The sequence below is a fragment of the Leptonychotes weddellii genome, chromosome 2, assembly GCF_054177405.1.
Source record: "Leptonychotes weddellii isolate Sample4059 chromosome 2, ASM5417740v2, whole genome shotgun sequence".
In the NCBI taxonomy this organism is placed as follows: domain Eukaryota; kingdom Metazoa; phylum Chordata; class Mammalia; order Carnivora; family Phocidae; genus Leptonychotes; species Leptonychotes weddellii.
Genome location: NC_138370.1, coordinates 69,243,684 through 69,270,198, shown reverse-complemented (window position 1 = coordinate 69,270,198; position 26,515 = coordinate 69,243,684). Strand labels below are relative to the sequence as shown.

The 26,515-nt window shown below is 40.2% G+C and overlaps 1 protein-coding gene and 1 long non-coding RNA gene across 5 annotated transcripts in view; one reads left to right on the top strand and one right to left on the bottom strand.

The window, feature by feature from the left end:
• LOC145720101 (uncharacterized) overlaps window positions 1–19,610 on the bottom strand; it is a 31,292-nt gene extending 11,682 nt beyond the window's left edge. The window contains exons 1-3 of one of the 2 annotated variants that reach the window (XR_014142834.1): window positions 19,493–19,610; window positions 18,501–18,630; window positions 11,524–12,873 (exon numbers count right to left, since the gene is read on the bottom strand). This is a non-coding gene — a long non-coding RNA (uncharacterized LOC145720101). Of the gene's footprint in view, window positions 1–11,523; window positions 12,874–18,500; window positions 18,631–19,492 lie in introns of those variants that run through there. The other variant, XR_014142835.1, reaches the window with a different exon arrangement.
• Window positions 3,220–26,515, top strand: part of C2H4orf51 (chromosome 2 C4orf51 homolog) — a 34,267-nt gene continuing 10,971 nt past the window's right edge. For 2 of the 3 annotated variants that reach the window (XM_081811826.1, XM_006747618.2), the window contains exons 1-2: window positions 4,783–5,071; window positions 12,701–12,774. In XM_081811826.1, coding sequence (XP_081667952.1) covers window positions 4,833–5,071; window positions 12,701–12,774 — 313 coding nt within the window. In that variant the 5' untranslated portion in view covers window positions 4,783–4,832. Of the gene's footprint in view, window positions 4,398–4,782; window positions 5,072–12,700; window positions 12,775–26,515 lie in introns of those variants that run through there. The other variant, XM_081811827.1, reaches the window with a different exon arrangement.

Here is a 26,515-nt window from a genome sequence, read left to right as displayed (position 1 = left end):
AGCTTGTTTCTACTTCCCCCCTAACTCTCCTTCAACGAGCTGAATAAATCAGCGATCATTATATGGTATTGATCCCAGGAGGTACCACTGGGATATCAAAAAAATCTTGGCCATTGTTATGGCTCATTTTTTAGTTTCAATCATCATGAGTCTTTTTGTTTGTTGGTTGGTGTGGGCACACTCTATATACTACCTCCTCGTGGGTACCTATGTATAAACAGGGTTTCCTTGGAGAACAGCAACCATTAATTCAAGTTTCATCACTTTGGGGTCTACTATGTAAATGCTCTTTTCCTGTTTCTATTTTCTTACCCACTATTCCACCCCCCTCCATACACACCCTTGAAAGAGCTATAGGTCTTATTTTTTCCCTACCTCTGATTACTGGACCCAGAACTAGAAGAAGAGAAGGTTTAAGAAACATCATATTTGATTGAATTGACTCCAATCTCTTTGCTCTAGAGTTGTTTGTTTCTTTGTTTGTTTTAATGGCCTGGGCTCTAGAGAGAAGCAGAAGAGAAAAATCACTGTAAACCTGAAAGAGATTCTTTGCAAGATTTGGATGTTGATTATATATGGATGTATTCCCTTTGTTTTAGTTTTTGTGAAATAACATCTGGGCTCTGATTATGAGTTACATACATGCATTGTAAAAAGTTTAGACAATAAAGAAAGCAATGTAGAATATAAAAATCACATGTAATCCTCCCACTCAGCGGTAAGTATTAACATTTTTTATATATAGCCCCCTAAGCCTTTTCTTATAAATACATATACACACCCATATAATTTTTTTTAAAATGTTTTATTTATTTATTCATGAAAGTCAGAGAGAGAGAGAGAGAGAGGCAGAGGCAGAGGGAGAAGCAGGCTCCCCGCCTAGCAGGGAGCCCGATGCGGGACTCGATCCCAGGACCCTGGGATCATGACCTGAGCCGAAGGCAGACGCTTAACGACTGAGCCACCCAGGCGCCCCTATAATTTTTTTTTAAAGATTTTATTTATTTATTCATGAGAGACAGAGAGAGAGAGAGAGAGGCAGAGGGAGAAGCAGGCTCCCAAGGAGCAGGGAGCCCGATGCAGAACTCGATCCCAGGACCCTGAGATCATGACCCGAGCCGAAGGCAGACGCTTAACCATCTGAGCCTCCCAGGCGCCCCACACCTATATCATTTTTATTAAACAAACCAGGATCACAGCGTATACATTGTTTGCAATCAGTTTCAGTTTTCAAACAATAAACATAACCAAAAATAAATTTCAGAAAGACAAGACAAAAGAGCATTCCTTTTAGGCTTCTCCTCGCTAATTTTATCCATTTTATTTTCCTGTTCCTTTGCACTTTACCCTTCTTTTATTTCCATCTAGTCCTGTTGCAACTGGTTTCCTGTGTCATTTAGACCAGGTTTTTGATGAGTAAGTTAATAAAAATTTCCAAATCACAGAATCGATAAATATGAAGAAAGTATTCCAAGATCAAGGACTGAGAATTAATATTATTATAACTGACAGACTCAAACAGTTATTAACTATAACGCATTATGCATGCTCATTCAGCTGTTGGCTACACTTATCCAAATATCACAGTTTGGCACCTTGTGGGGAGGAGACAGATTTTTGCTGAGCTGGAAGCTTTAGCTTCATATGGGATCTTTTTTCTCAAGGGAATGCTGCTTTTTCTGGCCTTTATACTACTTGTTTTCCTCCTGGTTTCGTCTTGGAGTGGCATCGGTACATTTCTGCCTCCACAGAATACAGCTGACATATCTAGTCTGTGGTGATCGAAATGGGAATGGTGGTTACAGGTGCGTGTGTGCGCGCACCCGCACATGCGTTACTGTTTTGACTGGAAAGGGACAAGAAGTTACATGGATGTACACATATGTATTTTTGTGTACCTTCCGGTTTGATGTTATATCTCAATTAAAAAAGAAAAATACTGCCTTGATTTACCCTCTTGTGAGGCTGTCCGTGGTTTAGCTGGAGATCTAGTCAATATTTAGTAAATTCCAGAGACTACAGACCAGCCATTGTCTTAGCTATAGAGACCACTAGCCTTTTCAGTTCCTGGACCATTGCATAGAAGGGCAATACCCAGAGATGCTCTCCCACCCCACAAAAGGAGTTTTGTGGTCGGGTAAGTTTAGGAAGTGCCTCATTATCCAGGCCCCTTTGAAAGATTCATAGTGCACATTGAAATATCAAAGGCTCTAAATCTTACAGCAAAGAAACACGTTTATTCCAACTCATCCTAAACTTATTTAACCATGTAACTCTTTTAATTAATACCTATTAACACCTCATTAGAATAATCAGCTTATGCTTGGAAGCCTGGTCAAGGCCTACCCACCTGCCAGTGCGCCACCTGCTGGTTTTATCGAGTATGAGGTCACTCACTCAGGAAGCTTGTTTTCACTAAATCTCACTCACAATCCAGAGTTCATTGTCCTAGTGCTCTTGATTAGCTTTTTCTTCACATTGAAATACTAGGGACTGAACAACATAGCTTGCCATAATTCAGTTCCAAAAGGAGGTTTTTAGAGGATTTAGACTCTCAACTTGGAAGTCAGACCATACAAATCAGCACTGAGAATGTCCAAGAGGAGTGAAGTATCTGATCAAATGAGAACATAGAATGAGTAGGAAGTTCTTTAGAATTCTAGGATTTTACAGATTAAATACTTATGATAATAAATTCAGTTAGTCTGTTCTGTTTATTCTCTAATTTGAAGTCCGACTTATTTTTAACAGACTTGTTCAACATCTGATGAACTAAGCTATAATTCCACCTAAACCTAATATGAGTCTTTTTTTTTTTGAGAGAGAGAGAGTGCACGTGTATGAGTGGGGGAGGTGTGGAGGGGTGGGGAGGGAGAGAGAGAAAATCTTAAGCAGGCTCCACGCAGAGTGCAAAGCCTGATGTGGGGCTCAATCTCATGACCTTGAGATCATGACCTGAGCCAAAATCAAGAGTCGGACACTTAACCGACTGAGCCACCCAGGCACTCCTCACCACTCTTGGTTCTTGAGGTTATAGTTGTTAAAGTGATACCATAATTGATTTGGGAAGAAGAAATAAAAATAATATAAAGGACAGGAATGTGATGATAAAGTACACTTATGCCATGATTTATTTTTTAAAGAGCTTATTTTATCACATATTTGTTTGTAGACTGCCACACAACCTAAGAAGAAGATTTTAAAACGTTGTCTACAAATAATCTTTCACAATCTGTTCTATAGATGTTCCTGTCTCAAAGTAATATATATTGCTAGCAGAGATTTCTCTAAAATCATGATTTTTGCTGGAATGGCTAACGGTTGAAGCACATGCACAGTTATTACCTGACACTGGGTGGGTTTAAAGGAGCTGGGCAGCTGGGTTTTTGGGCCCCTCCTTCCCTCTGCATCTCCATCTTCTTATCTGATCTGGATTTCTCTAAGGAGCCCCAATTCCATGGAAAAAAGCAGCTGGGGTCTGAAACCTCTGGCTAATTCTTCTAGGGTGACGGTGCTTACGTTCCAAATTGCCAAGTTTTAAGGAAAGAAACTCCTAATGTTAAATACTGCCAATTATTTATAAATAATTTTATTCTCAAAGAAACCTGGCCTGTAGTGTGTCAGCCTCCCTATAAAGGATTGTTTGAATTCAGCTCCTGGAGCAGTATTCCCAGTATTCAAAGATTAGTTGCATCGGAATCACACAACAATGTTCTTAGGCTGATTCCTGGGCTTTTCCTCACACCTACGTAGTCTGCGAAGGCAGGACTGTGGTCTCTGCATGGTTCACAGGCCCATAGGCGCTGATCTAAACTCCTATGGAGATGGGTTTTTTTCAATGATGATGATAGATCTCCTGGCAGAGGTGCTGATCCAGGCGAGGCATGCCATCCCGCATTTATAGAGAATTCCACAGGTTATGTGCATGAGCACTGACGGTTGAGAACTGCTCCAAGAGCTGGTAATGTTGAAAGATCTAGTTGGTTTGTCAGTGAATTGTTGGTTATTGCAGAGAAGGACAGGCAAACAAATGACACAGATTTAGAGTATTGAGTAGTGAGGGATGGAGGAGATCATGTGAATGGAAGATTGAATACTATCACCCCTCAGCCTAAAAAAGGCTCACAGTGATATTTCAACGACCTTATTTCTGAACCCTGGCTGTCTTTAGAATTCTCCAGGAGTCGGCTTTTAAAATATACCAGTGCCTGGGCCCTACTCCAGACCAGTTAAATCAGAATCTATGGGGGTGGCCTGGGGGTGTGGGTGAGGTCTGAGCTTCTGCTGATTTTAACAGCTCCTGGGATGACTTTCGTGTGCAGCCAGCCCAAGGCACCATCGCTCTATGACATATGAGAAGCTGTTGGAGTCACCTGCTCTTGTTGACATCACAAACGGTTCGTTTTGCTTCCAGACCCTTGGAGCCCAGTCTTTAGAAGAAGTGAATGCTTGGCACTGTTCTTTTATCTCTTGTTCCCACCTCTTGAGGCAGCATCACTGGGATTCACTGCTTTATTTATAAAAGCTGTAGCCACCTGCTTTCTTGCCATCATTTGTAGCGTCTGTTGCTCAGAACAAAGGCCAGAAACTTACATACCTTACACATTTTCTAGTTAAAATTTACCCCGGGAGGGGGGGGGGCTCGTATTTGTGGAATTCTGTGATCTGTTGCTTGGCAACTTCAAGAGACTTAAGCTTCTGCATTCTGTGAGAGTCAGAATTACAAAGTTTGGCGAGCCCAGTCAATTACCTCTTGCTGACCAAAAGGAAATTAATTGTCCATTATGCAGAGGGCTTGAAAAGTTGGCATCCAGAGCAGGCCATCCATAACTATGTCACACTTCTACTTGACTCCACAAATCGTTCTGCCCTTTAGCCCTCTCACCTCTCGAGAGTTCGATCTGATCAGACGCAAGGCTGGAGCATCTTGGCAGAAGGAAACAAGATGGTTGGACTCATCTGTAACAGCATACACAGGCAGTTACCGGAAAAAGCAACTGGATAAGTTGGATAAGTCCATGAGCACCCGATTTTCTTTTAAAGCAGGACAGCATCGGCCTGAGTGTAACCAGTAAGATTTCTTTGTAATTTGCACCTGGATATGTCACTATAAATAGACAAGAATGCTCTTAAGAGGAAGAGGGTATTGTGGACCCTGAGAGACTTCATAGACTTTAACTCTGTATATTTTCCTGTGTAAATGTCAGCGGGAAGAAGAGCTAAATGTCAGTTACCAGCTGAAATTATGATTATATTCTCTTTTAGTCCTAACATTATATATAACTACCTACTCCTGTGAAGATAAAAATGTGAGTATTTGATTAAATTGTAGGTATTTTGTATTGTCTGCTCGGCAAAGAGGTGCTCCTTAGAATTTCTCTTTGTTTCTGGTCTAGTTTTTCCACTTTCAGAAGTTGAAAAATTCCCTCAGAGCAGAAGGAAAGTGGACTAAATCCTCCTCTTCCCCACCTTGTGTTGTCTGTCAGTAAAGGCAAGCGGTGAGGGCCTGAAAGACATTTTCCGGGTGTTCACTTTAAGCTAAGTCTTCTATAGGCCCACAGAAAAAAATTAATTCGTTTAATATGGTAACTGAAACCATAGAAATAAGTAGTCGCAAAGGAAGGAGATTTTATCAGTGTCTGGGGTGGGGGGTATTGTGTTTCTGGAAAGATCTCAGTAAAGCAGGTTTCCTCTGAGCTGGCTTAGGTGGGGAAAGGAAAAGCATAGTGCATGGATGAGAGAATATGCACAAAGGCAAAGAAGTGTTTAATCCCAAGCATGTTCAGAGAACCACAAATAGCTCAGTGAAAGCGTAAGTAGAAATGTGGAAAAATATGAGGACTTGTTATGAAATATGTCCTTCTGGATATTAATTGTCTAATATCTTGTCCAAATTCTGGAAATTTATTTGAAAATCAATTGGATTTTTGGCTCCAACTTGAGATGTGAGTAATAACTCAAATAATGCCCTAGTAATTATTAATTATATTGCCTTCCAGGTCTTTCCAAATCATCAAAACGGTGCTTAAAGCTGAAATATCTCAGAATGACTTTTCTATTGGATGCCTTGTCTAGTTTATTCCAACAAACTATAGTCTCTGCATTTTTAATGGCTCTCAAGTATGTTGACACTTCAGTTAATTTTGGAAATCCCTTTGCAAATTCTGTGAATTTTGAAGTACATTTTGGCCAATTAGGGGGAATCTTTAAGCACTGCCAGGGTCCTCCCTGAATATAGTGTTTGAAATCTGGCATCCAAACAGATCCACTCACCAGAGTAGAAAAAAATGTTTAATCACTAAAAAAAAAAGTGCAGAAATATGACATCTGGTGAAAATGTCCAGAACTATAAATTTGTGTCCTATTTAGATTGTGATCATTAGGTGCATCCTTTCGACCAATGCCCCTTGTGACATTGCAAACCATAGGAGACCCAAAGCTTGCGAGGTCTGTCTGTTTTTTGGGACCTCAGAAAAGTAAATATAATCTTGGCACAACTACAGCTTATTCCATTATAGGTTAAGAAGCCAGTCAGTGTTATAAATGAAGATGAAGGGCAGATTTAGCTCATTTTGAAAACACTGCTTATATTCTAAATTTGCTTTTGTTTTTAATCTTTGTCATGGTTAATTTTAGCCCCAAGGCAAATGTCTTAAGTTCTGGACGAAAACTGTTTGATTAAAATTTTGTAAAGCTATAAGCAGACATTTTTACACTGCTATAAAACCAAAATGGTCCAAAGGGGGATTATTGAATAAAATATAAAATGACTGATTATTTAAAATGTGTTAAGTCGGGAAAACATCAAGGTGTACAAAACACAATACCTTTTATTCACCTTATCTATTCACCACGTACATTGAATACCCATATAGTGAAAAGACAGAAGAAATTTGGGAGAAGTCTTAATCATTTGTTTCTGAGTCAGTTTTAACAGCAAATATGTAAGATTTACCGCGTGTGAAAAGAAAGACGCTGCCCTGGGAGATGAGTGTGTATAGATACAGAGCTTAGACTGTCAGTGTCAATCCCACTTCTCTGCCGAAGTTAAAATAAGAGCTGCATTTTGATGTCTGAAACTAATGTAACATTGTATGTCAACTGTACATCAATCAAAAAAAAGAGTTGCACTTTGGAATTCCTCAGACAGGGATATGGCTCAGTATAAAGTTCTAAGTCTTGATGCTTTGTTTATGTATTAAATCATTCATTCATTCATTCATCATATATTTATTAAGATCCTACTATACGTAAGGTCTTTTAGGATGGGTGCTGGGGCTACGTAAGTGATGGAAGCATAGACACGGCCCTTGTCTTCATGGAGCGTATAGTCTGGTGAGGGAAACAATCACCAGGGAAACAAGCCATTTGTGTTTGAAGGAAACAAATAGGGAACTTCGTTAAAAAAAAGAGGGGTGGCACTTTTTTACAAAACTAAACATAGTCTTACTGGTGACCTAGCAGCATGTTCCTAGATATTTACCTAACTGATCTGCAAACTTATGTTTACACAAAAACCTGCACATGAATGTTAATGCCACTTTATTCATAATTGCCCCAAAGTGGAAGGAAACAAAATGTCCTTCAATAGGTGAATAAATTAAAAAAAAAAAAAAACTGTGTCACATCCATACAGTGTAATATTATTCAGCAATAAAAGGAAATGAGGTATTAAGCCACAAAAAAACATGGATGGATTTTTTTTTTTAAGTAGGTAGGCTCCATGCCCAATGTGGGGCCCAACTCATGACCCTGAGATCAAGAGTCGGATGCTCCATTGACTGAGCCAGCCAGGACTAACCCCCCCTTTCTTTTTTTAAGTAAAGACATAGATGAATCTTAGCTCCCTAGCCCTAACTGAAAGAAGCTGGTCGGACAGTCACATATTGCATATTCAACTATATGATATTTTGGAAAAGCAAAACTAAAAGGTGAGAATGATCCACGTGGTAATGGATTAGAATTGAATACATCAGTATGAACTCATGCATAACTTAATATAAATAGAGATGGTTATGTAAAGAAACATTTATTGGTTTGTGTATATACATAGATTAGTGTGCACACATGTACTTCCTTACTCTTTGGAGGAAAGTCCTATGTGCAGCCCATATCAGCATGGGACATCAGCTGAGAGGAGCAATACTTTGTAACAGCAAGCACACCGAGTACCCAGATTTTAGTTTCCGGTACTATTCTCCAGTAATGGGATCAGAGTCTTGGAGAAATGCTGATTCTCAGACTGGAGCAGCAGATATACAAGATGAGTGTGGAGTATCTTATAGTGCCAGAAAGTAAGAAAGTGTCCAACAAAACAAAACAAATAAAAAAACAATGATGGAACCATCTGAAAGAGCTCCCAATGACTGAAGCTGGAAAATTTGAGCAACAAAATAAAGTAGTATTGGATTATAGCCCAAAGTATAAAATAACCACAAGTCCATAGTGTTATAAATAAATGATTGAATAAATTCATTAATGAGAGACAAAGGACACATCTCCCATGCAAAACATTTTCATAATTCATGTAGCTACACTGTACTCAAAGAAGTGGGGCATAACTCACTACCACTTGAGTGAGAGCTGTGCATAGTGACTTTCTTCCATTGAATATAGAAAGTGAAAAGTGGGGAAACCTGACAAATACTACTTCAAGCCAGCTGATCAAGTTTAATGAATGTCAACAATGATAAGCCATACTTAAGTCTTCACCCTTAGTATGAGAATAGTATTTTACCTCTGTGGTTTTCTCCCTCAAAATACATTACACTCATCTAATCATGAAAAAAACATCAGATAATTCCCAATAGAGAGACATTCTACAAAATACCTGACCAATAATCCTCAACCAAGGTCATCGAACCAAGGAAAGTCCGAGAAACTGTCACTACTAGGACAAACCTAAGAAGACATGATGACTAAATGTAATGTCATATCCTAGATGGGATCCTGGAACAGAAAAAGGACATTAGGGAAAATACTGAGGACATCTGAATAAGTATGGACTCTAGTTAATAATGTGCCAATATTGGTTCATTAATTGTTACAAATATACCATTCTAATGTAAGATGCTAATAATAGGGGTAACTGGGTGTGGAGTATATGAGAACTCTCTGTACTATCTTCACAATAATTCTGTTAATCTAAAAGCGTTTTCAAGTTAAATTTTTATTTAAGAAGGGTAACACTGGAGGAGCTAAAAGGAGAAATAAGCAAATGCACAATCATAATTGAACGTTTTAACCCACGTCTCTCAATCACTGGTGGAACAAGCAAATAATCAGCAAGAACACACCAAATTTGAACATGATTAAGACACTTGTCCTGGGTGACGTATCTAGAGTAGTAAACCCACCAACTGAAGAATATACATTCTTTTCAAGAGCATGTGGAACATTTTTAAGGACTGACCATAGGTCTTCAGGAAAATCATTGCTTTCCAAATACTTCAGGATTATTCTGCAAGGCCCAGTCAGAGTTACCATAGCTTTCATCTTTTTGGGGCTTGTATTCCTCCTGAGCAACAATGAGGCCACATGGGAGTCCAAGGTTGAGATAAGAAAGCAAGCACTGCCCTAGGGTGTCTCTTACAGAGACAAATCCCTTTATGAAGAAGCAGCAGCACATTGGACCATGCTTCTGAAGTGAAGAGGCACGGGGCCAGGTCTTCCCAAAAGCCACAAGACAAATAGGGAGCATTAGTTTGTTATAACAGCCATATAAAACTAATACAGGTGGAACAGAGAGGAGAAATATTTTTAAACTGAAGGAATGTATAAATGAATTTTATGACAAAGGAAAGGATAACAATACAGAATTTTCGTAACTGTTTAAATTAAAACAGGAAATAGAAAAGAAAATTAGTGCCTAAAAGTAAGTTTTAAAATGAATTTTTTTAAAAAATGCCACTTAAGGGACGCCTGGGTGGCTCAGTCGGTTAAGCGGCTGCCTTCGGCCTGGGTCATGATCCCAGGGTCCTAGGATCGAGTCCCACATTGGGCTCCTTACTCAGCAGGGAGCCTGCTTCTCCCTCTCTCTCCCTCTGCTTGTGCTCTCTCTGTCAAATAAATAAAATCTTTAAAAAATAAATAAATAAATAAATGTCACTTATATTGCTAAAGTATGTCAAATTTCTAGGAATAAATGTAATCGAAGATGTGCAAGATCTCCACACCAAAAACTACAGAACATTACTGAGAGAAAATAAAGATGATCTAAGTAAATGGAGAGGTAAACCACGTTCTTGGATTGGAAGATTGAAAATTGTAAAAATATTAGTTCTCCACAAATTGACCTATAGATTCAATGCAATTCCAATAGGTGTTTTTGTGGAACTTGGCAAAATGATTCAAGGCCAGGAAATAGGACACTCTCAAAAGAAAACAAGGTTAGAAGGATTGCTACAGATAACAAAACTTACTATAGAGCCTCAGTAATTAAAGCAAGATAGTATTATGGCACAAGGATAGACAAATAGACCGATGGAACAGAATAAGGAGCCCAGAAACAGACCTGTGCATATATGGACACTTATTTATGAAAAAGGTGGCAGAGCAGTAGAGAAAATCCATGTTTTCAATTCTAGGTAGATTAAGTCCAGATGAATTAATGATCTAAGTATGAAAAGCAAAACAATAAAACCATTAGATGACAGAGAATTTCTTGATGATCTTGAGGTTGGCAAAGATTTCTTCAGCAGAACACAGAAAGCACTAAGCACAAAGAAGAAGTTAGATAAATTGAACTACCTTAAAATTAAAAAGTTCTGGTAAAAAATACACCATTAAAGGTATGAAAAGGTGAGACGCAGGAGGATGAAGATATTTTTAACTCAGTGACTGACAGAGGGCTCGTAAATATGATATGGTATAAAGAGGTCCTACAAACTAGTAGGAAAAAGACAACCCATTAGAAAAATGGGAAAGAGATTTTAAAAAACAAAATTCACAAACCAAGATATCCAAGTGATGAATAAATGTATCAAAAGGTACTTAACTGCATAAATAATCAGGAAACACAAATTAAAGTAATTTGTTACATGACAAAAGCTTTACATGATAAAGCTTTGTTGTGACAAGCTTACTCATGTAAATAACCCTCCAGAAAGGTTAAAATTAAAGAGACCATCAATGTTAAGTGTTGGTGAGGATGTAGAACAAGGAGATCTCTCATATACAGCTGATGGGAACGGACACTGATATAACTCTTTAGAAAACCAGTTTGGTCTTGGGGTACTGGGGTGGCTCAGTCAGTTAAGCGTCCAACTCTCCAACTCTTGATCTCAGCCCAGGCCTTGATCTCCAGGTTGTGAGTTCAAGCCCCACACTGGGCTCCACACTGGATGTGGAGCCTACTTAAAAAAAAGAAAGAAAAGAAAACCAGTTTGTCTTATCATCTAAAGTTGATGCTACGGGTACCCTAAAACTTAGCAATTCTACTTCTAAGTGTATACACAGCTGAAATGCCTTTCACATGTGCACCAAGAGACATGTACATGCAAGTATGTTTATAGAAGCATTTTTCATAAGAGTAAAAAAGCTAAAAGGCCAAAAGGTAGAATTAGTACTATACAACAGAATGGATAGACAGTGGTATATTCATACAATGTCAATGAATATGAACAAACTATGGTTACACGCAGTAATGTCACAAACATAATGTGAGCCAGCTGCAATACATATTGTATAATTCCATATACTTAAATAGCCCACATCATAGTGTTTGGGTGTGTCTGCTCAGGTGATAAAAAATATAAAGAGAAGCAAAGAAAATTTCCATAGAAGTCAGTAAGCTGGTCCACTGCTTACCTGTATCGGACCACCTGCCCTAAACCTATTGAAAATTAATTACTGGGATCAGGCTCAGAAATCTGCATTTTAAAATTAATACCCTCTGTTGACTCATCTGCTGTTGTAGGTTGGGAGAAGAAAGAAGCACAGTAGATTAGCAGCCCTTCTCTCAGGAATGATTAGCGCTAGTTTGTTGGCTGAATGCATGTCTAGGAGCATTTTGGGACTCCCTAGGCTGACATCAATTCCACTCTTTCCCTACTTCACACACACAGTTCCAGGTCCCTGGAGCTTGGAGACCCTCTTGTCCCCCTAATCAGAGGCCAAAAACAATGTGCTGCACACTAGAAATTGAGGACTGTCCATTCCATACAAAATAACTGTGCTTCCCACCAAGACCCTGCTTGCCTTAAAAGAGTATCGTATCTGGATTCGGGGAAACCGAGATAGAGATGTGTCTCGAAGAATAGACACAGCATCTGTAAGTTCCCGAATTACTCCTCTGCTATTCAGTCCTACACTTTCCTGGGAAATCAACACACTTGCTGTGATATTTCCTGTTCCGTTCATAGCACTTCACTTATTCTGAAAACAGCTCCCTAGAGAAAGACTCACAAATCCTGTTAAAACAATTATGAACTCAGTGTTTGAGATTTTCGTGTATAAAAGCTGAACATTTTACCCTTTTATGACAAAACGGAACAAACAAATCACGAAGGACGATGAGAAAGTCCAAGTCGGGTTGATTTAATGGGAGTTCGGGGCTATGGTTGGGAGCGTGAAAAGAGGAGAGGAGAAGAAGCAAAAGTTTATGAAGTCAAATGAGAAGATGACTGAAAAGCCCTCTAAGTCCACAGGCTGTGGCTTATAGACCCATGAACTCATAACTTGTTTCTTCTGCTTGCTTCAGGATATCATCACCAAATTCTGCCTTCAATCCCACAGTCTGCAGGGCTGGCTCCCGAGAGACTACAGATGCGAAGGGTCAGTGCAACGGTCAGTTGTGAGCACAGCCTTTTTGCCAGGGTTGCTGTCTTCGTAACGTGTGGGTTCTTGACTGTAGTCCATCCGTTTCCATTATGCCTGGTAAAGGCAAGGTGTCTTTAGCAAGAAAACGAGTGTGTTGCCCTCTGGATCTGTCACTCTTAAAAATGAATTATTCCAGGGCCAACACGTCCTCCTCCATATTAGTCAAGTCCCAGAGTTTGGAGCTTTTAGGTAATGTCATCTGAACTTTACTGGGTACATCAAAAAAGTAACAAGAGAAACCAAAGCTATAAACCACCAACTAGTAAACTGTATTTACTAACCTACAACCACCTCCACCCTGTTTTGATTAAACTAGAATAACACTAGCTGCTAGAATACAAATCTTAAATTCTAGTTGCTTAACACAATAGAAGTTCATTTTTTTCCTTTATATAAAGGCCAAGGTGGGTGTTTTGCAGGCAGACATTCCACATGATGATTCAGGGACACAGATGTCCTTTAGCTTGGCGTTCCACCATCCCTGGGGCGCCAGAGCCCTTTGCTTGCATCGGGATAAAGGGTGGGGAATGCACACCTGCTTTCCTACCACTTGAGCCTGGAAACGACCCGTGGCTCTCATGCCCACATTCCAAGGGCACAAGCAGCCACAAGGCTCCACCTAGATTCCAGAGCGTTCAGAAGTGGGTTCCCGGGCTGGGCAGCCACTTCCTGGTGACAAAACGGCACACTAGGGAAGGGGACAACTGGTCATCCGCCACACATGCTGATTTTGAGGAAGAAACACAATAGATTTTTTCCATATAACTTCCACCTCTCAGGGTTCCATCTTCGAAGGTTTAATAAGACTCATGATTGAAATCTCAAATTAGGACTTTTTAGTACTTTATAAAATATTGTGGTCATTTGTTTTGCTGTTGTATTTAAAGCTTTAACGTGCATGCGTGTGTTGGGTGGGGAGGGTGGACGGTAAAATGAAGTATCGTGCAGCCTTATGGGTTTTCCTAAATAATGGAGATAAAAGTTTTTCATTGCTGCCTGGGGCAGTCACTTTTCTGCTGGCTTTCCTAATAAAATCTGGCTTTATCGGAATAATGCATTTGAGGTGGGTTTTCTGTGTTCTTCTATGGTTTGTTGAGGCAAGAGGACAGAGCAGCTAACCATTTGTGCTATTGCTAAAATCAGGAAAGACTTTCTTTTTCCCCTTTGCAGTAATGAACAGAAAATTAAAACACACTGCATAGCTGGGAGACAAGTCTGAGCTAGGGCATGGGGAATTAAACAGCCCGATCACGTCCTTCACAGTAAGTTAAGGTGACAGTGCATCTGATCTGAGTGGCACAGAGTCCAGGCCTATTGCATTTCTGCTGCTATCTGTGCCCCTCAGAATGCTGCTTAACCATGCTAATCACGGGTGGCCCGTGAGTGCTGGTAGATGAGCAGTCCCAGAGCTGGATGGGTGGAAGTTCTTGAAGGGTGGTAACATGAGCAGCAAAAGCAATCATTTCCTACATGATAGTATTAATGTATTTTCCTACCTCCTCTGCTATTGTTATGATACAATACTGGTGGGAGGAAAGGTAGAGACAACATCAGTGTATATCATGATGATGACTTCTTTTTTTTTTTAAGATTTTATTTATTTATTTGAGAGAGAGAGAGATCGCAAGAGAGAGCAGAGCAGGAGGGAGGGGCAGAGAAAGAAACAGGCTCCCTGCTGAGCAGGGAGCTCAACGTGGGATTCGATCCCAGGACCCTGGGATCATGACCTGAGCTGAAGGCCGCCGCTTAACCGTCTGAGCCACCCAGGTGCCCCCATGATGATGACTTCTTAAGGGGCTTGGCCCATGTTGCCTTTTTCACTCTCCTCCCATGGTCATTTTAACTTAACTGATGACTCCTCTCTTCCTTAAGAGGTGACAATACATCAAGGTAGAATTACTTAATCTGGCCAAGTAATAACTTCTTCTTGTTATAACTTCTTCTAGTGCTTCTTTTCAATTTCCATGCTTAATTTTTGGATTATCAAGTATAATTGTGCTAGAAGCCGCTAACAGGAGTTAAAACATGAAGTCAAGTGAACATGGGTCTGTTGATTGTCTCTTTGTAGATATATATCCCTTCGTAGATATACAAATCAGATGGGCTGTTCTTAAGTGTGATTTATGATCATCATAGGCAATGTATTCTCAAATTCTTTTTCACAACTGCCTTTCAAAGAGTTCATTCAGGATGTGAGGGTGATCTGGCTGCGACATCTGTCACCCCATTGATCGCCAGGGTTGATTCGGCTGATCTGGCTGGCTAGGCGGGTGTCCCCTTCCTCCCTCACGGCTCCATGTGCGTCCCTCCCGAAGCTGCGCGCTCGGTCGAAGAGGACGACCTTCCCCGATAGAGGAGGACCGTTCTTCGGTCAAGGGTATACAAGTAGCTGCGCTCCCCTGCTAGAACCTCCAAACAAGCTCTCAGAGAGTTCATTCAGTCTTATTTGTTCTACCTACACTAAGGTGGTTTTCCTTTTGCATTACTATTAGTTTTCTTTCCAGGTGTTTGATTTGGTTATGGCTTTCCCTCCTATGGTCTATCACGTGCTCATCTCTCATGTTCAAAGAAGAACAAAGCGATAGCTACTGAAAGTTAAAATCTTTTTTTCTTATTGAAGTAAAATTGGCATATAATTAGTATATAAGTTTCAGGTGTATAACATTATAATTTGATATTTGTATGTACTACAACGTGATCACTGCCATATGCCTCGTTATCTCCCATCACCATACAATTGGGCCCCTTTACTCATTTTGCCCACCCCCATTTCCCTTTCCCTCTGGTAATCACCAATCTATTCTCTGTATCTATGAGTTTGTTTTTGTTTTGCTTTGTCTGTTTTGTCGTTTAGATTCCACACAGAAGTGAAATCATATTGTATTTGTTTTTCTCCATCTGACTTATTTCACTTACATCCATATTGTCACAAATGGCAAGATTTCACTGCCTGTTATGGCTGAGTAGTATCCACTGTATAAATACCACATCTTCTTTTTCCATTCAATGGATAATCCATCAATGGATACTCAGGTTGTTTCCATATCTTGGCTATTATAAATAATGCTGCAATAGACATAGGTGTGCATATACCTTTTCAAATTTGTGTTTTCATTGTTCTTCAGATAAATACCCAGAAGTGGAATAGCTGGATCATATGGTAGTTCTATTTTTAATTTTTTGAAGAATATCCATACTGGTCTCCATAGTGGCTGCACCAGTTTACATTCCCACTAACAGTGCACAAGTGTTCCTTTTTCTCTACATCCTTGCCAACACTTGTTATTCTTGTCTTTTTTGATGATGAACATTCTAACAGGTGTGAGGTGATATCTCATTGTGGTTTTGATCTGCATTTCCCTGACTAGTGATGTTGAGCATCTTTTCATGTACATATTGGTTATCTGTATGTCTTCTTTGGAAAATGTCTATTCAGATCTTCTGCCCATTATTTAATTGGGTTGTTTGGGGGTTTTTGTTGTTGTTGTTGTTGTTGTTGTTAAGTTGCATGAGTTCTTTATATATTTTGGATATTAATCGCTTATTGGATATATCATTTGCAAATATCTTGTCCCATTCAGTAGGCTGCATTTTTGTTTTGTTGATGGCTTCCTTCACTGTGCAGAAGCTTTTTAATTTGATGTGGTCCCATTTGTTTATTTTTGCTTTTGCTTCTCTTGCCTTTGGAAGCAGATCCAAGAAGTATCACTAGGACCAACGTCAAGGAGTTTACCACCTATGTTTTCACCTAGGAGTTTTATGGCTTCAGGTTTTACATTCAAGTCTTTAATCCATTTTGAGGTAATTTTTGTGTATAGTATAAGAGAGTGGGCTAGTTTTATTCTGTTGTGTGTGGTTGCCAGTTTTCCCAACACCATTTATTGAAGAGACTGTCCTTTTCCCTCTTGGCTTCTTTGTTATAAACTAATCATCTATATCTGTGTGGGCTTATAAAGATCAAGCATTATAAAACTGCAGTACAACAAACAGAAATTGTTAAACAATTCCACTTTCTCTCCATTTACACTCTAAGGCAGACACTAGCAAATCTTTTTTTAAACTAAAGCTTCTCTCTGGCGGAAACAATTTATTCCGTGGTGGAATACAGACTATAGGACAGCACTCATCAGCTCTCTCTTTCTCTTCTCTTGTTCTTAGCACCACACCTGTGTCCTAGCCCCGTACCCCTCTAGGATGTGCCCAAGGTACCCTTGCAAAAGGGTACACTGGCCTCTTTGATTTTTGCCAGTCCAGGAGACATAATATATACTAGGGAAGAGGTTTTATATAGTATGACCACATCAAAGCCCAGATGTGACAACATGTGTGAGATCTCCTTGGGATATTCCCTGACCACCTATAACAAATTCCAAGTCCCTGAAGCAGCTCTCTGGAACGGGAACTGTTTGTATGGTATATAGCCTCTTATAAGGGTGACAGTGTTTAGGAGAACATTAATATTTTAAGAGGGCACCATGAAGACAGTTTGTCATGTTAGTTCAAGAGTATTTGTGTCCATGTTTAACATCCTTCTTGTTTTACCTATTCTTGTACTCTCACTTTTATTCTGTGAAGCCTTCTCCAAACCTTGGAAGACTTCTAAAAGCAGTAAGAACTCACCAGACTACCCTATAAGTCATGTCTTCACACATGGAGAGCTTAAAGCATAAACAGGATGATATCACTTCTCTGTTTCCTATCACACTTGTGATAAAATTCTAATTCCTTACCAAAATCTGTATAAAGTCTTGCACGAATGGGACCGTGCCTATCTTTCTGGTTTCATTGCATGGCTCCTCCCTTTCGCTCACGTGCTATTCCAGTTACATTGCCTTCTTTTAGTAACTTGAAAATGCTAAGCCATTTCCTACCTCAGGGCCTTTGCACATATGTTCTCTTTGTTGGAATGCAATTATCCCAGCTCTGCTGAGCTGTGTTCTTCAGGTGTGAATTTAAACATCATGTCTTCGGAGGGGCCTTCCCAGCCCACCATATTTAAAGTAAGTTCTTCACACTCTTTCCCTCTTAATTTTTATCTTGGCGCCTTGCTTGCTTTTTATGTACTATTGTATTAGTTCACTTGTTTATTTTCTCTTTCCTTTTCTAGAATATAAGCTTCATGAGAGCAGAGACTTGTCTGTCCTGTTTGCTTCTGTATCTCCAGCACCTGGGACAGGGCTCAACATAAACCAGATGCCCGATGTTGTGTGTTGGACAGTAGTTTTTATGGCCTTCCATTGTAGACTTCCCTCCCCCGCAACATATCTCTTATACAGGGAGCTTCTTATTTGCCATTTGTCTTCCAAAAGGGAGTTTACAGAGTGCTTTTAAAAATTAGAATGTAGTTTTTACAGAAGCAACATTTCAAAAACTTGTTTCCAATGGCAGTCTTTAGAATCCTGTGTTGTAGCACCTAAAATGGTAAGTAAATTGAAAATAAATGAAGGAAATAAATAGCATCTGGCACTGTTGCATGTATACATGATTTTAGTTATATACACTCCTCCATCCCCCACCCCAGATCTGCAGTGGGCTGAAGGAGATACAGCGAGGCAAACCCCAAATCTGACAATACACATGCAGTAGTATAAACAAGATATGGCAAGCGTGACCGGGGATGAGACGGAGAGAGGAGAGAGAAGAGTAAGTGGTACCTGTAGGGCCTAAAGCAGGGGAATTACCTTCCATTTCTTGGTAATGTTGGTGTCTTGTGGCTTCCAGTCTTTGCTAATCTTGTTTCCATAATGTCCCAAGGATATATGCCCCTGTTCCGGTTTTGGGGTCATTTCCAAAGCTTATTGGTCCTGGAGGCTGGGGCCCCAGAATGAAGGTGGAAGCAGATGGGTTAGGGCATGTCCCAACAGAAGAGGCTTTTTTCACAGGTGTTCTAGTCTACCTGAGAAAGGGGCGGTAGGCTGGCCCTGGGATGGAATGAGAGAAGGGTAAACAGCAGCCAAATCAGGCAAGCTGCCCCCTGCTTTCCCAGGAGAGACTCACAGCTCCCCAGTCAAGGCTCCTTCACAGCCAGGCCAGCTTCTCCCAGGTAGAGGCCTCAGGGAGAACCTCCCTGCTCCAAGGCATCCTTGGAAGTGCATAAGTGGGGCCAACAGGAAGGAGTCTCACCTCCCCCTCAGCCACCCGGAGAAACCCTGGAATGAAGCCTCCCCGGCCCCCGCAAACAGACAGAAACCTGGTTCTTGTCTCTCTTCCACACAGTCCCGTGCCTGTCAGCTGAGCTGCTTCTACCCTGAGATCCCATGCTTTTCAGACCTACCATATGCACCGGCAGTGGCCTTTCTGCCCTTTCCCCACCCCCCCCCACACACCTGTTGCCTGACAGGGACTGATTGTACCAGTTTTCTCCTGGTACAGCCCTTCCAGATTCATTCTGTTGGGGGAAGGAGACTCCTTGGGCTTTGGTGCGGATGTCTTCATTGCCTTGTCTTAGGGCCCTCCTTGTTTGCCTTCCACTGTTGCCAGAGGAAAGCTGCCCGTGTGGAATAGTCGAGGACTCAAGGAGGGCCAGGCTGGCAGACCGCTCCCTCACCTAATCACCTGGTGCCCTCATTCTCCTCCCTCCTCCTCTCACTGCGGAGCCTGGAGCTCGACAGCCACTGGCTGCCCAGGGTGTGCAACGGAGGGAGCAGGGTGACTTAGAACAAGCCTCACTCACCTCAGGGTTCCCACGTTCCCTCCTGGTGTGAGCTGTCACAGCAGAAGGACCTTGTGATACTGGGAGTTAGTCTTTCCCGGCTCATTTGCATGCCTTGATGGGGGAAGTGCATTTCTTTTAAACTATAGAAAGAAAAAAAAAATCTCACATGGGCCACCAATAAATCTAGACAGCCTGAGAAGCAGTTTGCCTGGGATTGACGGCCTCACCACATTAAACATGACAGCTATGCTGAGTGATGGCCAGCTCACCCCCAAAGAATCCCAGGAATGGGCCCTGGAAATACCAATGTCCCTTTCAGGAGTTGGGAATCTTGTTGTGCTCTCTCTGACTGTGTTAAATTAGGAACCAGTCTAATAAATGGTTAAACGAGTTTGCCAGAACATATTCAAGTGTAAGGCAACAGTTTCCAAATTCCCTGCAGAGACTGGACACAAAGGAACATTGGCAGCCAAGGCTGTTATTAAGAAGGTCACAAGATGCCATCTGTTCCCTGTGCACTTTACTGTTCAAGCATAACATCAGCTAGGAGGTGGCTGCAATAGATTTTGCCTGTGAACGTAAAAGTCAGCACTACAGCGGGCACCACAGTGATTTTAGTGTGAACGAACCATGTTGTCTGCGTGTGGTTATGGCTCAAATGTAATTTGGGATGATACTCGCTGGTTTTCCAAATCTTTTTCTGCCTGGTTTTAGCCATCTATAAAATACGATCATAGCACTCTTTCTTTACCTATAATTATGAAAGTAAGGTAGATAAAGAATGCCTTATCCTTTTATTTACAACTTCATTTTTTTTTTATCTCTAAAGAAGTTGAAGGGATAGCACAATCAATATTCACTTACTCTTTCCCAGATGCATCAGTTGTTAAGGTTTTGCCACATTTGTTAACATGTAGCTTTCTCTCTGTCTCTTTATACTGATACTTATTTATACACTTCTTTGCTGAACTTTTGGGAGTACATTACAGATATCATAACAGTATATCCTTAAATACTTCAGCACTTACCTAAGAGTAAGAATGTTCTCTTACATAACCATCATACTATTATCACAGTCAAGAAACTTAATATTGATAGAATAATTTTTACCTAATAAACAAACAAACCATGACATGCCTTATTCTTAAAAATCTGTCAGGAAAAGACCTGCTCTGTCATCTATCCCAATGGTTAGCAACTCTCTCTTCAAGACATTTCATATTTTTGAGGCACTTTGAAAAATCTCATGAAAGCTCTGGGCCGTATCTTCAGAAAAACATCCATAAAGACAGTTCTGCCAGCCAAAAGTGCATATATCTTGGATCCCTCTATGGTGTCCATGGACTCTAGGTTAAGTGTTGTTCATCTTTGATCTAAATACTCCTCTTTTGTGTACATACAATTTAAGACCATAGTTCTCAGAAAAAGTTAAAAAGTTTGTCTTCACCTTCCAACACTGTTTTGCGTTCAGGAGTCTTCATTTCAAGAAACTCAGAGTTTCAAGAAATTCAGAGATGGGTAGGTAGGAGATCATCTTATCTCAGTCTAGGAAAAGGAAACTCAATCAGAAATACGACTGAGAGCTATATTATGACAGACACACAGTAGGTGGACTAAATGATTAGAAGACCTAAAAGAATACTTCCAAACTTGAGCATCTCTGATCCTGAAAACAGTGATGCTCACAATCCTGCACTTGCTTTCTTGACAACATGCTGTTAGAAACCAAATACCTGGAGCGTTCCATTAGTATTGACACAGTATTTAAGGACCTAATATGTAAAGGTGGAGTTTGTTGGATATTACTAACATTGTTAGCTTCATCAACAAAATTGCTCGATTTGGTTACAGTCCTAGGACTGGGAAAGGGAAGCAGGGAGGTGGATACACACTCAGGGTAATATTAAATGTCCTTAATTAAAAGGCTGCTTAAAACTACCCCTGTCAGGTTGCACTGTGGGCTCCATTTTGTCAACTGTGAACACACAAAGAAAAAAATCACTAGCTAACCATACGCCAACATATGTGGGCTTGCTGGTGCTCCTCTCCATAGACAGACTAAGGGAAATAATAGACTTTTCTAGCTCAGAAGAATGACCAAGTTTGGGTAAAAGATGGACATATATGTGCAAATCCCTCACACACGGCCTAGCACAAATTCTAATGACTTTTTTCCCATAATCCACCAAATGCCTCAAAAATACTTTCCGTAAAACTTTAATATTATAGAATCATATCATTTGCTAATTACTGATTATCTCATATAATTCTTGAAAGGAAGGGTGACATAAAACTAGTTAAAGCCTCTGGCAGGCCTGTGGGATTTATAAAAATCTTTTAGAGTTTTGAAAGGCTAAGGATTCACAGCCAATGAAGTAATCAGAACTATTTGTGCAGGATAAACTTCTTATCCACCTGCTTTTACTTTAGCTGTGAAAAAGTGAGCTTTTCTTGAATTTAACTAAGTAATTGTTGGACTCTGTATTTGACTTTAGCTTAAGAAATCTTGTTTTTAGGGCGCCTGGGTGGCTCAGTTGGTTAAGCGACTGCCTTCGGCTCAGGTCATGATCCTGGAGTCCCTGGATCGAGTCCCGCATCGGGCTCCCTGCTCAGCAGGGAGTCTGCTTCTCCCTCTGACCTTCCTCCCTCTCATGCTCTCTGTATCTCATTCTCTCTGTCTCAAATAAATAAATAAAATCTTTAAAAAAAAAAAAAAAAGAAATCTTGTTTTTAAAAGTTCATCAGCATAAAATTGCACAAATAACAATGAGCATTTGGCAAAACTGTTCTTCTCCCTTGATGCATTCCTAATGAACAGACCCCATCATATTATACCAAGCAAGGCCCCATTTCTTCCTTTAAATCAATAGTATTTATTTATTTATTTAAAGAGGTTTATTTATTTATTTTTTAGAGAGAGAGAGAACGCAAGTGGGAGGAGCAGAGGGAGAGGGAGAGAGAATCTCAAGCAGACTCTGTGCTGAGCATGGAGCCTGATGTGGGGCATGACCCTGAGATCACGACCTGAACCAAAACCAAGAGTCAGATGCTTAACCAACTGTGCCACCCAGACGCCCTGATCTTTATTTTTAATCAAATTAAAATTTTTTCTCTTATTTTTTTAATCAAAATATACCAGAGAACTCAACATGATTAGTCATTAGGGAAATGTAAATTAAAACCAGTGAGATACCACTTCACACCCATGAGAATGGCTATATCCATAAAGACTGACAATAACAAATGTTGGAGAGGATGTAGAGAAACTAGAACCTTCATTCATTGCTAATGGGAAGGTAAAATAGGACAGCTACTTTGGAAAGCACTTTGCCAATTTTTTTTAAGTGAAATATAAATTTATCATAGGATTTAACAATTCCACATATTGGTATATACCCAAGAGAAATGAAAACATATGTCAACACAAAGACTTGCACATGAATGTTCACTGCAGCATTATCCATAATAGCCCAAATGGGAAATAACCCTTATGTCTATCAACTGGTGAATGGACAACAAAATTTGGTATATTCATACAATGGAATACTGCTCATCAATAAGAAGGAACAAAATACCCAACAGCTGCAATGTGGATGAACCTAAAAACATTACGCTAAGTAAGAGAAGGCAGACATAAAAAACCATCTAGTATATGATTCCATTTATGTGCAATGTCCAATAAAGGCAAATCTATAGAAAAAGTAGGTTAGTGGTTTTCTGGGTCTGAGGGAAGAAAAGGAGATTAGCCATAAATGGGCATTAGAAATCTTATTGGGATAATGAAAATGCTCTACTACTAGATTATGGTGTTATGATGATGGTTGTATAACTCAATAAATATACTTGAAATCATTATGTACTTAAAGTGGGTCAATTTTATGATATGTAAGTTTTATCTCAATAAAATTTTCTTCAATAAAATTGTTAAAAAATATACCAGAGCTTCTTCAGACCTTGAGAACAATTTATAACCTTAGAATTTCAGCATAGCCATGGTTCCCCCTGATTCTAAAAGTACAAGCTGTGTATTATAGAATGTTCCAGGAATAAAAATGTTTATCTCAACTTCTGGTTTCTGGTTCTGCTTATAAGGAGCTTAGAAGATGCCCCTCCATTCTAACAACAGGTAAAAAGCTGAACAGAATTAAAAATCAACAACTCTTCTTGGATTCATAAGAGAGGTGAGGTCCCAGGGCAAACTGCTGCTCCCAACATTGGAAAAATGGAGAAGTAAATACAGGTAGTTAGACTACATTCTGGGACACAAAACACACCTAAAATTTAAGAGAATAGCAATCAGAGAATATTTGCTCTCAGACCACAATGGAATTAAATTAGAAATCAATAACAGAAGGATTAGTGGAAAATCCCCAAATAAGTAAACAACGCACTTCTAAATAACGTGAGTCAAAGAAGAAATCTGGAGAAGCTGAGGAAATATTTTGAACTAAATGAAAATGAAAATACAACTTACCAATTTGTGGAATGTAATAAAAGCAGTGCTTAGAGGGAAATTTACAGCATTGATTATATATATTAGAAAAGAAGAAAGATCTAAAATCAATCTAATTTCTACATTAGAAAACTAGAAAAAGAAGAGCAAATTAAATCCAAAGTAAGCAGAAGAAATCATAAGAATTAGAGCAGAAATCAACTTGAAAATAGGAAGTCAACAGAGAAAATTAAGGAAATCAGAAGCTGATTCTTTGAAAAGATGAAGAATTTCTAAGAAAAAAAAGATATTAATTATTAATATCAGAAATGAAAGACAGGACATCACTACAGACCCCATGGACAGTAAAAGAATAATAAAGAAATATTATGTATAACTTTATGCCCCAAAATTGGATAATCAAAATGATATCTTCCTTGAAGACACAAGCTGCCAAAACTCACACAAGAAAGAATAGCCTGAATAGGCTTATATCTATTAAAGAAATTAAATCAATAATTAATAACCTTCCCAAACAGATAGCACTAGGCCCAGATGGGTTTGCTGGTGAATTTTACCAAGCATTGAAGGGAGAAATTATAGCAATTCTCCACAATCTCTTTCAGAGGACAGAAGGTGAGGAAATACTTCCTAACTCATTCTATGAAGGCAGCATTACTGTAATACCAAAGCCAGGCAAACACTACAAGAAAGGAAAACTACAGACATCTATATCTCATGAATATAATGCAAAAACTTCAACAAAATATTATCAAATAAATCCAACAATGTATAAAAATAATTCTACACCATGACCAAGTGGGATTATCCCAGGCATGCAAGGTTGGTTCAACATTTAGAAATCAATTGATGTAATCCATCATATCAAGAGGCTAAAAAAAGAAAAAAAATCTCATGATCATATCAATAGACGCAGAAAAAGCATTTAACAAAATCCGATACCCATTCATGATTTAAAAAAGTCTCAGAAACAAGAATGGAGGAGAACTTCCTCAACTTATAAAGAAAACCTATAAGTAACATCATGGTTAATAATGAGAAACATAGGGCGCCTGGGTGGCTCAGTTGGTTAAGCGACTGCCTTCAGCTCAGGTCATGGTCCTGGAGTCCCGGGATCGAGTCCCGCATCGGGCTCCCTGCTCAGCAGGGAGTCTGCTTCTCCCTCTGACCCTCCCCCCTCATGTGCTCTCTCTCTCTCATTCTCTCTCTCAAATAAATAAATAAAATCTTAAAATAATAATAATGAGAAACATAAAGCTTTCCCACTAAGATCAGATAAAGGGTTCTCCTCTCACCACTTCTTTCAAAAGCATACTGAAAGTACTAGCTAATGCAGTAAGACAAGAAAAGAAAAAGTTTTAGAGATTGGAAAGGAAGAAATGAAACTGTCTTTGTTTACATATGACATATTGCCTATGAAGAAAATCCAAAAGAATTGATTAAAAAAAAACAAAACACCTCTCCTGGAACTAATTAATGATTATAGTAAGGTTGCAAGATACAAGATTAATATAGAAAAGTTTCCTATATACCAGCAATAGACAAGTGAAATTTAAAATTAAATTCAGTGCAATCACTTAATCCCCACAAGTTATTTTGTAGATATCGACAAAGTGATTCTAAAATTTGTATGGGGAGGCAAAAGAGCAAGAGTGGCCAATACAATATTGGAGAACAAGGAGGGGGGGAAAAATGGTGGAGGAGTAGGGGACCCTATTTCAACTGGTTCCCGGAACTGAGCTGAGTATCTACCAGACCACTCTGAGCACCCACGAAACCAGCCTGAGATGGAAGAAGATCTGGATCTCTACAAACAGAATATTGCAGGCGGTTGGTTTTGAGGTACAAAGCGGGGAGCCGTGATTCCACGGGCAGATATCGGAAGATAAACGGCAGTGGGAGGCTGCCTGGCCATGGGGATCCTGCACCGCCGGTGAGCGCGCACTGGGGACGGGGCACAGACTCGCAGACCGGTAGCGGCGGGGAAAGGACTTTAGGGCAGCCACCAGGACGGAAACCCAGAGCAGCGGGGTCATGTCTGTGAACTGCAGCCCCCGGGGCAGCAACCCAGAGCGGTGGGGTCGTGTGGATGAACTGGGAGCGGCTGCCGGTTTTAGAAGCACAAAGGGCAGAGACGTGCCCCGACCTGGAGGCAGGACTGGGAGCGCTGCGGAGGGGCGCACAACCCAGGCCGCTGCAGTTTATAGCAGCACAGACAGAAACGGAGACAGTGTGGCCTGGAGAGCTCACTGAAGAACAGACTGTGGTCTCTCTGCTCTGAGGCAGAGGGTTGGAAACGGTCTCTTCTGCTCTGACTCGCGGAAGAGACGCGGAAAGCCACCAGGGAAAGCCGCCAGAGAACAAAAGCCCCAAACACTGATTCCGGCTGAGCCCATCCCCTGCCACAGGGGCGCAGGGCAACTCCGCCCAAACAGGGTTGCCTGAGTAACAGCGCGGCAGGCCCCTCCCGCAGAAGACAGGCTGGGAAAACAAGAGGCCAGCAACACTAAGGTCCAAAAAAACAGGTGCACATCTTGCTTGGGTTCTGGTCAATAATTTGGACTCTATACATTCCCTCAAACACCCAT